General features: G+C 41.9%; 1 protein-coding gene across 16 annotated transcripts in view; it reads right to left on the bottom strand.

The window, feature by feature from the left end:
- Positions 1 to 16,398, bottom strand: part of LOC135112318 (uncharacterized) — a 79,105-nt gene that overhangs the window by 1,086 nt on the left and 61,621 nt on the right. Inside the window, exons 1-10 of one of the 16 annotated variants that reach the window (XR_010274294.1) lie at positions 15,704 to 16,395; positions 9,225 to 9,425; positions 8,540 to 8,619; positions 4,034 to 4,186; positions 3,542 to 3,668; positions 2,828 to 3,014; positions 2,565 to 2,659; positions 1,845 to 2,006; positions 924 to 1,112; positions 464 to 552 (exon numbers count right to left, since the gene is read on the bottom strand). Coding sequence is in view for 4 of the 16 variants with exons in the window: in XM_064026655.1 (XP_063882725.1) it covers positions 538 to 562; positions 931 to 1,112; positions 1,845 to 2,006; positions 2,565 to 2,659; position 2,828 (465 nt within the window). In the remaining 12 variants the exon portion in view is untranslated. Of the gene's footprint in view, positions 1 to 463; positions 563 to 923; positions 1,113 to 1,844; positions 2,032 to 2,564; positions 2,660 to 2,827; positions 3,182 to 3,541; positions 3,669 to 4,033; positions 4,187 to 8,539; positions 8,620 to 9,224; positions 9,426 to 12,370; positions 12,502 to 12,709; positions 12,812 to 13,852; positions 14,003 to 15,703; position 16,398 lie in introns of those variants that run through there. The other 15 variants (XR_010274293.1, XR_010274277.1, XR_010274276.1 and 12 more) reach the window with 15 other exon arrangements.

Raw genomic sequence — 16,398 nt, 5'->3', positions numbered from 1 at the left:
ATTACATACACAAATGCTGCATCTTGTAGAGTGCCTAGAATAAAAAATGGACACAAAATGGACAGGCTTCGTTTTGTTGTATCCTGCGTGAATGAAGCGAGGCTCAACAAGTAAATAGTGAAGGGTGTATTAGATGCACAACTCAAATATATGGAAGCTTGTACACAAAGTACAGGACACGGGTTGATGATGAGTACAGTGAGTCAAGTATTGAGTCAAAATGCTCCACTTTGAACTGACCTATATAACAAGGAGTAAGCTTGTAAAGGGGAAGACATTTGCCAACACAATAAACACACAGGGAAAAATTAATCTCAATAAAAGACTAAACAATTATATATATGCAAACATTGAATAAAGAACAAATGAAGACTAAGCAAAGCAAATTAATGTGAATGCTAATAAACAGACCAACATAGTATATTTAAACACTATCATCAAAGATACTGAAGCTTAAACAGACACAATGCTCCTGCTGCTGCTGCTGCTGTGGTGTGCTGTTCTGCAGAACCCTGGTCAGCCCCTGTGCCACCAGCTTCACAGCACCACCCTCTGCCAAAAACTAAATCAATAAATAAATGTTGCATTATCTGATGTCAAATAATAATTGTGGGCTTGTACAGAGATGTGTCAACAACACATCTCTGCACCGGCAGCGCAGGGCTATCTGCCACACTTGCTTCACAACTCCAGCCGCCTCACTGCTGAGCAAAGATGCGACAGCAATTCAAGTCTTCTCATTAAGTAAGTGACACTAAGTATTTCAAATATTTTCACATTTTCACTGGGATCTCTAACACAAATCTACTATTATTATTTGAATGTAAGAAGAGTGGTCTTGTCAAACATGGATACATGAGGTACAGTTTGAACCCAGTGAACATGCTGACTACCAAGTACAACAAGACCAACACTTGTCTCACCACTCACTGCCAACAGACACACCATTCCCTATCAAGTGGTGCACGGGAGTCACCGGCCTGTGGTGTGGTGTGCTGCAAAGCCACGTTGTGCATCTTCAGATGGCATGGCAGGTGGTGTCTTGGGAGAGACTTGAGGAATGCTGGTCTGGGGGCCTCTGGGGGCATCGCTCTTGGGCAAAAGTTGGCCTTCTGAGATGTACAGAGAGACAGGTCTCAGCAAGAGGTCACAGCAATAGTTGAATGCTGCAACTGCTGCACAGCACAAGCCAGCAGCAAGTCACTGGCCTGGCACTCTACCAACATCCCTACTGTCACTCAATAAATCACCAATATTCTACTATTTACTCCACTCCACCCACTCTTCCACACCTACAGGAGAGCGCACACGTGTGCGCACACACACACACACACACACACACACACACACACACACACACACACACACACACACACACACACTCTAATATTGGCCACTAGTGTACAAGTAGGGTCCCTGGTTGCCTGGGCTGTGTCTGTCTATTGTAATGTACCAGGTCTAAATAGGCTATCATATTTGAAGATCCTGGAGGGAAGCTGTGGAAAGATATGGAGGAAAGAAAAGACACTTATGGAGGAGAAAATGGTTGGCTGTGATGTCATACCATCTAACAAAATCACTCTTTTAAGAGTCACAGGATAGTCAGAATTGGAGGGAAAATGGAGAAAAGATGGAGGAAATTTGTAAGTAAGCAGAAACATGGAGATAACTTGAGGGGAAAATGGCTGGCTGTGATGTCAGACTATCTAACAAAAACACTATTTTAACTATGAAGCAAGAGTCACAGGATAGTCAGGATTGGAGGGAAGGTGGAGGAAAGATGGAGGAAGGTCTGTGAGGAAGAAGTGTGGAGGTAACTTGTGGAGGGAGATATGAAGGAGTACCTGTGAGAAATTGCTCTGTTCCTGCACCATGTAGGCGGCATCATGCATGAGCTGCTCCAGGCCACACAGGTGCTCACCGAGCCCCTTCATCTGTGGCCGGTCTGCCTCTCGAAGCACAGCGCTGACCTCTTGCCCCACTAGTTTCAGCAGCCCCTTGTTGATCTGTGTGGCAGCAGCAGTATTGGTGCTGTGTGTGTGTGTGTGTCTAGTTGATATGGGTTTTCAGGGGTTTTTATGGTTGCAGTGACAGATTAACATTTCTGCATTACTGACAGGAGAAACACTCTTTTAAAAGGTTCTAGTTGAAGTGAAGCAGATTTTCAAGGGAGTTTTTATGGTTGTAGTGACACATTAACCTTTCTGCATTACTGACACGAGAAACACTCTTTTAAAAGGCTCTAGTTAAAATGACATGGGTTTTCAAGGATGCTTTTACAATTACAGTGACAGATTAACAACATTTCTGCATTAGTGACAGGAGAAACACCCTTGAGAACCCAGCTCAGTGTCCCTGTGACCTTGAAAATATGTAATATTCTAACACAGGGGGAGGGGGAGCCAGCTTAAAGACAAATGTGACAACTCAACTTGTTAAACAATGCAAGATTACAAACTTGATTCAATCCTATGGAAACAGAATTATGTATCAAGAATTAGATGTGAATACCTGACACCCTAACACCCTGTTGCACACACACACACACACACACACACACACACCTGGGCCAGTCCCCTGCAGCAGAGTTGGGCAATCTGTCTGACGTCACTTTGGCTGTCCTTGGCGCTGATCCAGTCCAGCAGTGACACTTGCCTCACTGACAGACAGAGAGAGAGAGAGAGAGAGAGAGAGAGAGAGAGAGAGAGAGAGAGAGAGAGAGAGAGAGAGAGAGAGAGAGAGAGAGAGAGAGAGAGAGAGAGAGAGAGAGAGCTATCAACAATTATTTTTATTTACAACAACAACAACAACAACAACAACAACTTACTTTCTCTTTTTCCTCCTCCTCCTCCTCCTGCCCTCTTCTCATCCTCCTGCTCTTCCTCCTTTTCTTCTGTGCTGTGCTTGTCCTCTTCTTCCCAGCTTCCTCCTCTTCCTCTTCCTCTTGTGTCTTCCCCAAAAAGAATTCAGGGAAGACTGGAATCCTTGCCAGTAGCTTCAGGTCCTCTTCAAAACTAGTAGTAGCAGTAGTAGTAGTAGTAGTAGTAGTGACAGACAAACACACACTCATACACTCCAACCATTTTTCTATCTCTTTCCTCCTCTCTTCTCTCTTCTCCTCCTCCTCCTCCTCCTCCTCTCCCCATTGGTGAGTTGCCAGGAAGAGTGGAGAGACACACAACTGCAGGAGAGACTTGTAAGTAATAAAAAAAAAATATGCAAGACATTCTCTCCACCTCCCTCTCTTCTCTCCTCCATATCTCCCTCCACAAGTTACCTCCAGGCTTCTCTTCCCTCACAGGCCTTCCCCCATGTTCCCTCCACCTTTCCCTTAATCCTGTGACATATGCTTTGTAGTTAAAGTAGTGCTTTCATTAGATAGTCTGACATGGCAGCCACACATTTTCCCCTCCACCTCCCTCCTTTCCCTTCTCCATATCTCCCTCCACAAGTTACCTCCAGGCCTCTCCTCCCTCACAGACCTCCCTCCATGTTCCCTCCACCTTTCCTCCAATCCTGACACACACATGCACAAACTCACAACTGAAGCAGGGCAACCTTCTCCTCCCGGCCACTGAGATACTCCACAAAGTTTTGCTGGAATGCGTCATGTCTTGCTCTGAAGGCTGCCACAATGTCCTCCAAGCTGGCCACCACTGCTGCCCAGCCTGCAGTAGTAGTAGTAGTAGTAGTAGTAGTAGTAGTAGTAGTAGTAGTAGTAGTAGTAGTAGTGGAGGGAGGAGTGCAGACTACAGCAAATTAAACAAAACAGTCAACGAAATGAGAAATGAGGAAAGAAAGAGGAAGAGAAGAAGAGAGACAAATTCTTAACAATTATCTCCTCTTCCTCTTTGTTCCCTCTTCTCTTCTTCATCTTTCCCTCTTTCTTCCTCTCTACCTTTCTTCTCCACCTTTCCTCTCCTTCTTCCTCTTTCCCCGTCACATTCAGAACCCCTGTGACCCTCAGAAAACCCTTGTGACCTCCATTTTGACAGTCACAACATTCACATATGAAAAACTTAACTAACTTAACCTGACATTGCTGCTGCAGGTGCTGGTCATGAACAAGTTGGCAACACATTCTGGCTACCTCACTGACGTGCTCGTAAAACTGGTGTGCTAACTGTGTCCGTGCCACCACAGTGTTGTAGGTGGCTGGCATGTTGAGGCACCCCTGCACCTGTGCCTGCAACAGTAGTACTAGTAGTAGTAGATTAAGAGGGGATCTGATGGAGGTATTCAAGTGTACTAAGGGAAGTAGCAAGGCTGACCTAGTAGTAGTAGTAGTAGTAGTAACACATACACACACACACACACACACACACACACACACACTAACCACCATCACCTCCCAATCAATAGGCACACAGCAACACTACAAACACAACAAACAACATCAAACACTAACACAACTCACAAAACATTTACAAAACATTACAAATAAACAACAAAAACAAAACAAAAATCAATACAAAAACACAAACAAGCAAATATCAAGCATGAAAAGTACAACAAGACTGAGAGTGGAGGCAGTAGACACCTGCCGAAACGATAATTACTCCCAGTGAGGTCTAAAGCACTGTTCAGGGGGTGCTGTGAACTTATCATTAAACACAGCTGTGACCTCACTGAACGTTTCCCTTTGTGTCTCACAACACAAGGGGGCAGTCACAGCCTGCCCTCTAAAGACGACTCTCTTCCTCCACACAAAACTACAAGCACCTAATAACACACACACCCTTCACTCAAAAATTTTAAAATCATCATGGCAACTCCTACACCAGCCTCGGAGTCCCCATCAGGGGAGGGGACCATAAATGTCCCCAGGTCGGACTGCCTTTCTGTCGACGACCCTGAGTGTCTTGACACCCCCTTCAACTTTTTCTTCATTAACTTCTGCAACATTGGCAGTCTAAGATCTAATTTTCAATCTGTAGAACACCACCTCTCCTCTACTAAACCTCATCTTCTTTTCCTCACTGAAACTCAGGTGTCTGAGGCAACTGACAGTAGCCCCTTTTCTGTTCCCTCCTACTTTCTCTATCCTCATTTTAGATCCAAAGCTGGATGCTGCGTTTATGTGTGCAATGACTTAACCTGCTCTCGTGTCCACACTCTTGAATCTTCCGAGTTTTCCACCATCTGGCTACGACTACAGAGTCATTCTCATACTAAATTTATCTGTGCTGTATACCCCTCACCTAACTCCTCTGACTATAAGAAATTCTTTGACTACTTAACTTCCAAAGTGGAGCACATTCTGACCCTCATCCCTTTTGCAGAGATCTCCATTCTTGGAGACTTCAATGTTCACCACCAGCTTTGGCTTTCATCTCCCTTCACAGACCATCCTGGTGAACTAGCCTACAACTTTGCTATCCTCCATGACCTAGAGCAATTGGTGCAACACCCTACTCGTATTCCTGACTGTCTTGGAGATAAGCCCAACATTCTTGACCTTTTCCTGACCTCTAATCCTTCTGCTTATGCTGTCACCCTTTCTTCTCCATTGGGCTCCTCCGATCACAATCTCATATCTTTATCTTGTCCTATCACTCCAATCCCTCCTCAGGATCCCCCCAAGCGAAGGTGCCTCTGGCGTTTTGCCTCTGCTAGTTGGGGGGACCTGAGGAGGTATTTTGCTGATTTTCCTTGGAATGACTACTGCTTCCGTGTAAGAGACCCGTCTTTGTGTGCTGAGCACATAACAGAGGTGATAGTGTCTGGCATGGAGGCGTACATTCCTCACTCTTTTTCTCGTCCTAAACCTTCTAAACCTTGGTTTAACACAGCTTGTTCTCGTGCTATACATGATAGAGAGGTGGCCCACAAAAGGTACTTAAGCCTTCCATCACCAGAATCTCATGCACTTTATATTTCTGCCCGGAACCATGCCAAGTCTGTTCTCCAACTTGCCAAAAAACATTCATTAACAGAAAATGTGAAAACCTTTCAAGATCTAACTCCCCTCGTGATTTCTGGCATCTAGCCAAAAATATCTCCAATAACTTTGCTTCTTCTTCTTTCCCTCCTCTATTTCAACCAGATGACACCACTGCTATCACATCTATTTCTAAAGCTGAACTCTTTGCTCAAACCTTTGCTAAAAACTCTACCTTGGACGATTCCGGGCTTGTTCCTCCCTCTCCTCCACCCTCTGACTACTCCATGCCACCTATTAAAATTCTTCGCAATGATGTTTTCCATGCCCTCGCTGCCCTAAACCCTCGGAAGGCTTATGGACCTGATGGGGTCCCTCCTATTGTTTTCCGAAACTGTGCCTCCGTGCTTGCACCTTGCCTAGTCAAACTCTTTCAGCTCTGTCTGTCAACATCTACCTTTCCTTCTTGCTGGAAGTTTGCCTACATTCAACCTGTTCCTAAAAAGGGTGACCGTTCTAATCCCTCAAACTACCGTCCTATTGCTTTAATTTCCTGCCTATCTAAAGTTTTTGAATCTATCCTCAACAGGAAGATTCTTAAACATCTATCACTTCACAACCTTCTATCTGATCGCCAGTATGGGTTCCGTCAAGGCCGCTCTACTGGTGATCTTCTGGCTTTCCTTACTGAGTCTTGGTCATCCTCTTTTAGAGATTTTGGTGAAACTTTTGCTGTTGCCTTGGACATATCAAAAGCTTTTGATAGAGTCTGGCACAAAGCTTTGATTTCCAAACTACCCTCCTACGGTTTCTATCCTTCTCTCTGTAACTTCATCTCAAGTTTCCTTTCTGACCGTTCTATTGCTGCTGTGGTAGACGGTCACTGTTCTTCTCCTAAATCTATTAACAGTGGTGTTCCTCAGGGTTCTGTCCTGTCACCCACTCTCTTCTTATTATTCATTAATGATCTTCTAAACCAAACTTCTTGTCCTATCCACTCCTACGCTGATGATACCACCCTGCACTTTTCCACGTCTTTTCATAGACGTCCAACCCTTCAGGAAGTAAACATATCACGCAGGGAAGCCACAGTACGCCTGACTTCTGATCTTTCTAAAATTTCTGATTGGGGCAGAGCAAACTTGGTATTGTTCAATGCTTCAAAAACTCTATTCCTCCATCTATCAACTCGACACAACCTTCCAGACAACTATCCCCTCTTCTTCAATGACACTCAACTGTCCCCCTCTTCTACACTGAACATCCTCGGTCTGTCCTTTACTTATAATCTGAACTGGAAACTTCACATCTCATCTCTAGCTAAAATAGCTTCTATGAAGTTAGGTGTTCTGAGACGTCTCTGCCAGTTTTTCTCACCCCCCAGCTGCTAACTCTGTACAAGGGCCTTATCCGTCCATGTATGGAGTATGCTTCACATGTCTGGAGGGGTTCCACTCATACTGCTCTTCTAGACAGGGTGGAATCAAAAGCTTTTCGTCTCATCAACTCTCCTCTAACTGACTGTCTTCAGCCTCTCTCTCAACGCCGCAATGTTGCATATCTAGCTGTCTTCTACCGCTATTTTCATGCTAACTGCTCTTCTGATCTTGCTAACTGCATGCCTCCCCTCCTTCCGCGGCCTCGCTGCACAAGACTTTCGTCTTTCTCTCACCCCTATTCTGTCCACCTCTCTAACGCAAGAGTTAACCAGTATTCTCAATCATTCATCCCTTTCTCTGGTAAACTCTGGAACTCCCTGCCTGTTTCTGTATTTCCACCTTCCTATGACTTGAATTCCTTCAAGAGGGAGGTTTCAAGACACTTATCCACCAATTTTTGACCACTGCTTTGACCCTTTTATGGGACTGCCATTTCAGTGGGTATTTTTTTTTATTAGATTTTTGTTGCCCTTGGCCAGTGTCCTTCCTACATGAAAAAAAAAAAAAAAAAAAAAAAAAAAACAGTGACGTGTGTGACAATGAGCCTGGCAGAGTTGACAAGCTGAAGAGGTGAGGCATCCCAGACACTGCCCCTCCCTCACACACTGCTCAGCCTGCATTGGCCCACACAGGCATACCCAGTCAGTCAGTCAGTGTCCTGGCACAGGCCGCCTCTCCCTCGCCAGCTCCAGCCAGCGTGCCTTGCCTCACCAGCTGGGGGACACACATACTTGTCACTGGTGAGTTTGTTGTGCACCACAGTCAGGCAGGGTGTGTCTGCTGGTGCACCCTCACTCTGCCAGCCCCTCTGCCATCCCTCTCACTGACCAGGAGTCTCTCCCACACCCAGCACCGCCCATGCCAGGACCCACAGAACCGTCACCCACGCCCCTCCCATCCATCCACACCTCACGGAAAAACTAGTCTTGTTTGGTCTCAGCAGCGGCACACACACACACACACACACACACACACACACACACACACATTAGATTAGACTTACCTTTAGGATTAATGTTAAGTTTTTCCCCACCCCCTATGTACATTTTCAGTTTGTTAACTGCCTAAATAATAAACCGTTTATTATTATTATTATTATTATTATTATTATTATTACACAACAGGATATACAACACCAGTTTGGAAGAAACCTAAGCTAACCAAACTTAACCAAATCAAACCAAGCCTAACCTAAGGTAAGCTATATGGCAATACTGACCTGTGTGTTTTGGGGCACCTTGACAGCATTGTGCATTGCGCCCTTCAGTACCTCAACACTGCACAAAATAAAGAAACCAACTATTATTATTATTATTATTATTATTATTATTATTATTATCATCATTATTACCACAGAGACAGAGATAATGGCATTTGTGTGTGTTTTGATGTGTTTTATATTGCACTTTTATCAACAGTAGACAAAGTCTCTCTCTCTCTCTCTTTCTCTCTCTCTCTGTTGTTATAATCCACAAGTCAAATTAAGGAGTTTTATATTTTCTCAATTTAAAATCTATTCATTTCAAGTTATTCTTAAAAAATAATAATAATTAAATAATAAGCTACTTAATACATCTTTATATTGTAACCAAAGCCTTTATTATTAATATTATTTATTATCATTATTATTATTATTACTACTATTATTATTATTATTATTATTATTATTATTATTATTATTTCTATTATTAGTGTGATAGTTGCCTCAGATGCTTCAGCTAACTATAGGCTTGCTCAAGTACCTATGTAAGCCTATGTATATTGACAGCTCACAAAATATGCAGACCTGTGTATATTGACAGGTCACAAACACACACACTGATATCATTCAAATCACATAAATACTATACCAATAAATACATCTCTCTCTCTCTCTCTCTCTCTCTCTCTCTCTCTCTGCCTACCTCTCTAGTGCCAGGTTCATGTCAGAGGTCATCATGGTGCCAATGTCAACGAGGAAAACGTAAATCGTGTTGGCTTGGTTGAGATCAGGTCAGGTCACCCACCAAGCCAGCTGTCCAATCACAATCAATGAAGCTCTGGGCCAAAGGGAGGGCTGATGGTGATCTCTTGTCGACCAATAAGGTGACTCGGTTTTTGCTTGGCTGAGGAGAGAGAAAGAGAGAGGTTAGGTTAGGTTATGGTCAGGTCAAGTTAGGTTATGTTAGGTTTTGTTTGGTTTGGTTAGGTTAAGTTTGGGTGAGTTAGGCTAAGTTAGGTATGGGTAGGTTAGATATGGTTAGGTTAGGTTAGGTTAGGTTAGGTTAGACTGCTTTAGATTTGGTTGCATTATATTTGTTTGGGTCAGGTTAGGTTAGGCCAGGCTGGGTCAGGCTAGGTCAACGCATTGCCTGTGGTACAAATGCACCAAAAACACCTTGTCATTTTCTTATACCATCACTTTAGTTATCCTGGTAAATCTGCATTTCACATTTCACGCAGGGAAGCCACAGAACACCTGATTTCTGATCTTTCTAAAATTTCTGATGGGGCAGAGCAAACTTGGTATTGTTCAATGCCTGAAAAACTCAATTCCTCCATCTATCAACTTGACACAACCTTCCAGACAACTATCCCTTCTTCTTCAATGACACTCAACTGTCCCCCTCTTCTACACTGAACATCCTTGGTCTGTCCTTTACTTATAATCTGAATTGGAAACTTCACATCTCATCTCTAGCTAAAACAGCTTCTATGATGTTAGGCGTTCTGAGATGTCTCCACCAGTTTTTCTCACCCCCCCCCCACCCAGCTGCTAACTCTGTACAGGGGCATTATGTGTCCATGTATGGAGTATGCTTCACATGTCTGGTGGGGTTCAATTCATACCACTCTTCTAGACAGGGTGGAATCAAAAGGTTTTCTTCTCATCAACTCCTCTCCTCTAACTGATTGTCTTCAGCCTCTCTCTAATCACTGCAATGTTGCATATCTAGCTGTCTTCTACCGCTATTTTCATGCTAACTGCTATTCTGATCTTGCTAACTGCATGCCTTCCCTCCTCCTGTGGCCTCGCTGCATCAGACTTTCATCTTTCTCTCACTCCTATTCTGTCCACCTCTCTAATACAAGAGTTAACCAGTATTCTCAATCATTCATCCCTTTCTCTGGTAAACTCTGGAACTCCCTACCAGCTTCTGTATTTTCACCTTCCTATGACTTGAATTCCTTCAAGAGGGAGGTTTCAAGACACTTAGCCTTCAATTTTTTACTACTGCTTTGGACACTTTTCTGGGACTGGCATCTCAGTGGGCTTTTTTTTTTTTTATTGGATTTTTGTTGCCCTTGGCCAGTGTCCCTCCTACATTAAAAAAAAAATAAAATAAAATAAAAAAATAAAAACTGCCATCCTCTTTAGCTCTTGCACCAGTACAACTTCTGTTTCATTTTTCTCACACAAAGACAAAGCCTCTTTGAACACGTTCCCACTCATATTCATTTTCCGATATTCATCCGCGTTTCTATTTCTTTCAGTAATCATCCCATTTGACACGTCTATTCCACCCTGGTATTACATTGGACTTGTTCTTCTCAATAACCTGCTGTGCATAATGACTAGAAGAGTACAAAACATTACCACCAATTATCACATCAACCTCCTCAATTTGTGCAAGGTGGTCAGCTTTCTGGCAACCAGCACTACACCATCTAGGTGCCTCGCAGGGCATAATGCCTCGTGTATTACCAATAATATCTTCAAATACATAAAAAAAATCACTGAGTTTTTTTTTTTTCATTTTTTCATTCACTTATCTCCATTTTCAATTTTGATAGTGTTACAATCATTGTTAGAGACACCCAAGTGAACATTTCCCACCATTGGTAAATGATCGGATCCGACAAGTTGATACAGAACTTTAACATGTTTGACACAGACATCCTTTGAGCTTCCTCCTACAATATGGTCTAACCACTTACAGCAGTAGTTACTGTAAGGTATAAAATCAAAGTGTTACCATCCATCACGTTAAAACAAACAATTTCTCTCACAAAAGGTCACCAAGTTGTTCCAGGCTCTGCTCATAAAAGGATCTGCATCAAAACCACCTAAAATAAAAATGAAATTAAAATCATGATTGATTAAAACACTTGAAATGTTCTAAGGCAAACCACCTGTGAAGATATTCTTCAAGTGTCTTCCTTTCCCATGTTACACTCCTCATATATACATTTATTACAAGAATGTTCAAATAACCCACTGGTAATTGCAAAGCAATATAATCTTTCTCAACCAGAAACACCTTTACCTTAAACGTCAAATCTTTCTTCCATATACAGGCCAGTCCACCTTCACACCTCCCTACATTGGATACAAGAGCTTTTCTAGAGTAGGCAGCTTGCACACTTACACCCTCACATTTCTCACTGACAAAATCTGTCACCAAGTCTGTCCTCTAAAGCAAAAGTCTTGTAGAAAAAAAATAAATAAATAAATAAAATAAAATAAAAACTCATACTGAAAACCAGTTAAAGTGCGAATGACATCAATATTCTTCCTAAAAGAACAACAATTATATGTACAAACTTTTACATCCATATCAAAAAATTATATATATATATATATATATATATATATATATATATATATATATATATATATATATATATATATATATATATATATATATATATATAAGAAACGTTAATGAGTAAAAGAATTACATTTTCTTTGAGTTTCTGTTAAAATATTTATGTATTATGACATCCTCCGGCCATAATTGAGACTTAAAAAGTTTCATTGTATGAGTTAGATGTTGTAATGGTATTCAGTGAAGAGACCAATTCAGCGGTGTTGGGATCCCTTTACTGATTCAACCTGTTAACATCCAAACAGTCAATTTTCCCACCAAAATTTAAGATGAAACGTCCAAGCCATGAAATCACACCACAGTAACAAAATACAGAATGCATCATTCAATAACCAAACCAGGAAATCACATCACAGTAACAAAATACAGAATATATCAGTCAATAACTAAGTGTTTGAATCAACCATAAACTTCAGGTGAACTCAATACATGAAAATAGGTGCACGAAAAGTCAAATTCACAACATTGCCGCACCGTCTCTTGACACATCACACGAATAACATCAGTCAGTCAGCACAGGTCCCACATTGAAAAACACATGGAGACAGGGCACCACCCACTTCACCACACTGCTGAAATGTATATTATAGTCCTAATAACTACATACATGCACCGTCTCACCACAGATGACGCAAAATTCTCCACCGGGACCCCGCCATGTTTCATTTATCTCACCCTCTCATCGCTGGAATAATCACTAATACCAACACAAATTAACCATGCTACTGACCCAAACCTGAATATCGTTGCATAAAGAGTCAAAAGAGATATTTAACACAAAGTACAGATCCTGGACACACCTCTGACACACCTACACGCTGCCTAAGCTGGGCTCCTCTGAGACCCGGAAACAACAACACTACGTCGTCAGTCTCTGCCTCTGTCCTGCTAAAGCAACACAACCATACAATCCTATTAAACATTAAACATAAACATGTACGAACATTTATGCACTGAATCCATAAATTTCCCTGCATGATACATTTTATGTAATTCAATAGTCCAACATAATTACCAAGATAGACAGAGTTGTAACTTAAACACCACAATACAACCCGTAAATAAACATCGCGCAGGTGGATCACTTATTCAGTAATACTTACATATTACATATTACATACAACACAGACCTTACATAGAAATAAATTTCTAATATATTGTGATTTTTACTATAATCACAATACATATATGCACTACATTTTTTTCATACTTGGAGACCAGCCGAGGCCACAAAAACCGGAAAATGGCCGTTAATGTTCTGCTGTCATAGAAATAACGCTAACACTGAAATTCAAGTTTAGTAACGATTTCTTAATGCAAAGTCTTAGGTGAAAAAAAAAAAGAAACAGGCTCCATAGTTACCTATTAAAAGATATGAATAAGTGAGGTTACTGGTTAACTCCTGCATTCGTAAGACACATATCTATAAACATTACTAACCGTGAAATTCAATAACGTTTTAATGCAGCAAATATTTATATTATTATAGGAAATTTATCACGAGAATGAATTAAGAGCCAACTTTCAGTTCATCAGCGTCATTGTACAAAGTGCAAAACACCTAAAGCGAAATTCACCAAATCTGTTATTCTTTTCGGTCTCTCCAGGTTATTAATGAATTTTTGTCTTGTGGAAATAATTTATATTGGAGGTCTGTCTCTTGTCCCAGGCTTTCTGTCTACATTATCGTGACCTTTGACATTATCATTATTCTCATCGTCGCTGTTATCAGTTGTTTCTGGTCTTTATCCCTCTGACTTGTGTGGTTTCGTCTCAGGCTTAATTAAGTGACCAGCTGCCTAAAGCCCTAGGTAAGTTTAGAGTATAACTTTCAAAGAAACCACTGTGACTACAAAACGCGCAATCGAATATTTCAAGGATTTAAGTGCCAATAGCTACAATTTAGCTTACAAGTCTTACTCAAATTACCATATTACCATTACCTGTTATCCAATGGCTTATATCGTGACGTCAGTAATCTTCATTATTATCGCTATTCTCGTTGTAATCATTCTCATATGCACTTGATCTGCACCCTGTGCAAAACAAGTCACGTCACCAATTGTGGAGGGATGTCACCACCAAGTAAACAAATCTATCAGAATGGTTGCTGTTCTCGTTACCATCGCTACCGTCACATGACATCCGTACAGAGGCGGTGTTAACTTCCTTGCTAATGAAACACGAGGCCAAACAGCAGAGGTCACTGGCTGATCTGTCATCCCTGTCAGCCCTCCCGGTGACCCGCGCTGACCTTTCTCAATCCATGGTACATCCCCACGCTAAATGTGGTTGTTATAGTTCAAGTAATGTGGGCGTGTGCGCACACACACACACACACACACACACACACACACACACACACACACACACACACACACACACATAGATGTGAAAAAATGCGCATAAAATTTTCTGAACTCATTTCAAACTTTCATTTTCTGGCAAAGCCAAGCCAGTCAGGGACAAACTTTTCTAATAAACTTAGTCTTCCGGGGCAGGTTGGGCTGGGACCTCACCAGACTCCTAAAGCAGCACTTCGCTGCCAATTTAAAAAAGGCGGAGTGGGAACAATAGCAGAAATATATGTTCTTTGAATTACGCAACAACGATTATTCAGAGGTGAGTGACCGAACGCTTCCATAACATAGCAAGTCATCACAAGACAGGCGGGTATGTGAGACTGTCTCGTGGATTATTCAGAGGTGAGTGACCGAACGCTTCCATAACATAGCAAGTCATCACAAGGCAGGCGGGTATGTGAGACTGTCTCGTGGATTATTCAGAGGTGAGTGACCGAACGCTTCCATAACATAGCAAGTCATCACAAGGCAGGCGGGTATGTGAGACTGTCTCGTGGATTATTCAGAGGTGAGTGACCGAACGCTTCCATAACATAGCAAGTCATCACAAGGCAGGCGGGTATGTGAGACCGTCTCGTGGATTATTCAGAGGTGAGTGACCGAACGCTTCCATAACATAGCAAGTCATCACAAGACAGGCGGGTATGTGAGACTGTCTCGTGGATTTTTTTGATAGCATCAGAAAACGTCGTGTAATATTAAGGTGTAACTTCAGGAGTACATTTGCACACTAAACTAGCTTACATTTAGGGAATGTGCTACATTCAAGTCAGACTACACACACACACACACACACACACACAGTTGGTAGCGCAGTGATTCACGCCTGATTCATACTCGGGAGGACTCAGGTTCGAATTCTGGGTAAGGTCAGAAGTCTTTGGGTGGACTTCTTTGCAGTGTAGCCACTGCTCACCTGGCAGTGATTAGGTACCTGGTGTAAATCGGAATTAGTGACCCGCTGCTAGGTAGGATAAACAAACTCTGAATAGAAAAAATACACAGGGGTGACCTGACTATCCCGGGGCTAGTCTACCAGGTTGACCGGCGCCATCTGGCACCCAAAGTATTAACTTGTAACATACTTCCTTAAAGTTAAATGTGTATGTATATTACTGTATAAGTACGCAATATGTGGATGTTCAGCTATAAGGCTGCAAGATTAATAAACCGAATATTATTATTATCTATTATAATTATCATTATTATTTATAATTATTACTATTATTACACACACACACACTTCCGAACTCATGCCATGTTTCTCCCTATTTAAAGACCATAAGAACATAAGGAAAGCTGCAAGAAGCTAGTAGACCTATACGTGACACCCTCTGCAAGACAACAAGAAAAAAAACAAAAACATACCATCTATAGCCAGTTTGTAGCCACTTATTCTTATCAACTATACAATGGATTTGAAATACTTACTCTCAATGCTGACGATACGAAATTTCTGTGTCAAAAGTCCTTCACAGGCACCAGCGCGCCCTGCATCACTCCACCTCACCCAACACCCCAGCAAAGACTGGCCAGGGTCACCACTCACCACTGCCACACACCATTTCTCATCCTCGCTGGTCTGTTGCTCGTACATACCACCAATATATTATTTTCTTCGATCAACAACTTAAATTTCTATGATTTAGGAGCATCTTCTTGTAGCTATCTCATCATATGATTACTTAGTGCAGCGCAAGGTGGCTTTAGTACCAGGTGGATATCACATAAACCATCTTTATCTAGTTGGTGAAGCTTATCGTGATGGCAAACCTTACTGAATGCGCACATGCCTCGTCAGACTTAGTAATCGAGTTTAGTCACTGCTATCCGTTTTCAATATAAACACATCCAGGCTTATAAACAACTGGTGCCCATAGTCTACTGTTGCAGAACAGAGAATATCATAGTCAGGTCCTAATTTCTAGTCCATCTTGATCAACCAGGAGAGAAGGGAGGAAGGGATGAGGGTGGGTGGTCATTTCAGGGTTAACAAAGCGTCAGTAGCTCCAACTAGCTCGTTGTGCGGTCTCCAATCCTCAAAAATATTCGCTTCATATCTTGTTTCCTTCGCACAACTTTTCATTATTTTAAGGCAAGAATTCAAATATGTTGAAACTAGTGGT

The sequence above is a fragment of the Scylla paramamosain genome, chromosome 2 (genome assembly GCF_035594125.1).
Source record: "Scylla paramamosain isolate STU-SP2022 chromosome 2, ASM3559412v1, whole genome shotgun sequence".
Classification (NCBI taxonomy): Eukaryota; Metazoa; Arthropoda; class Malacostraca; order Decapoda; family Portunidae; genus Scylla; species Scylla paramamosain.
This window is presented reverse-complemented; position numbering and strand designations above follow the sequence as displayed.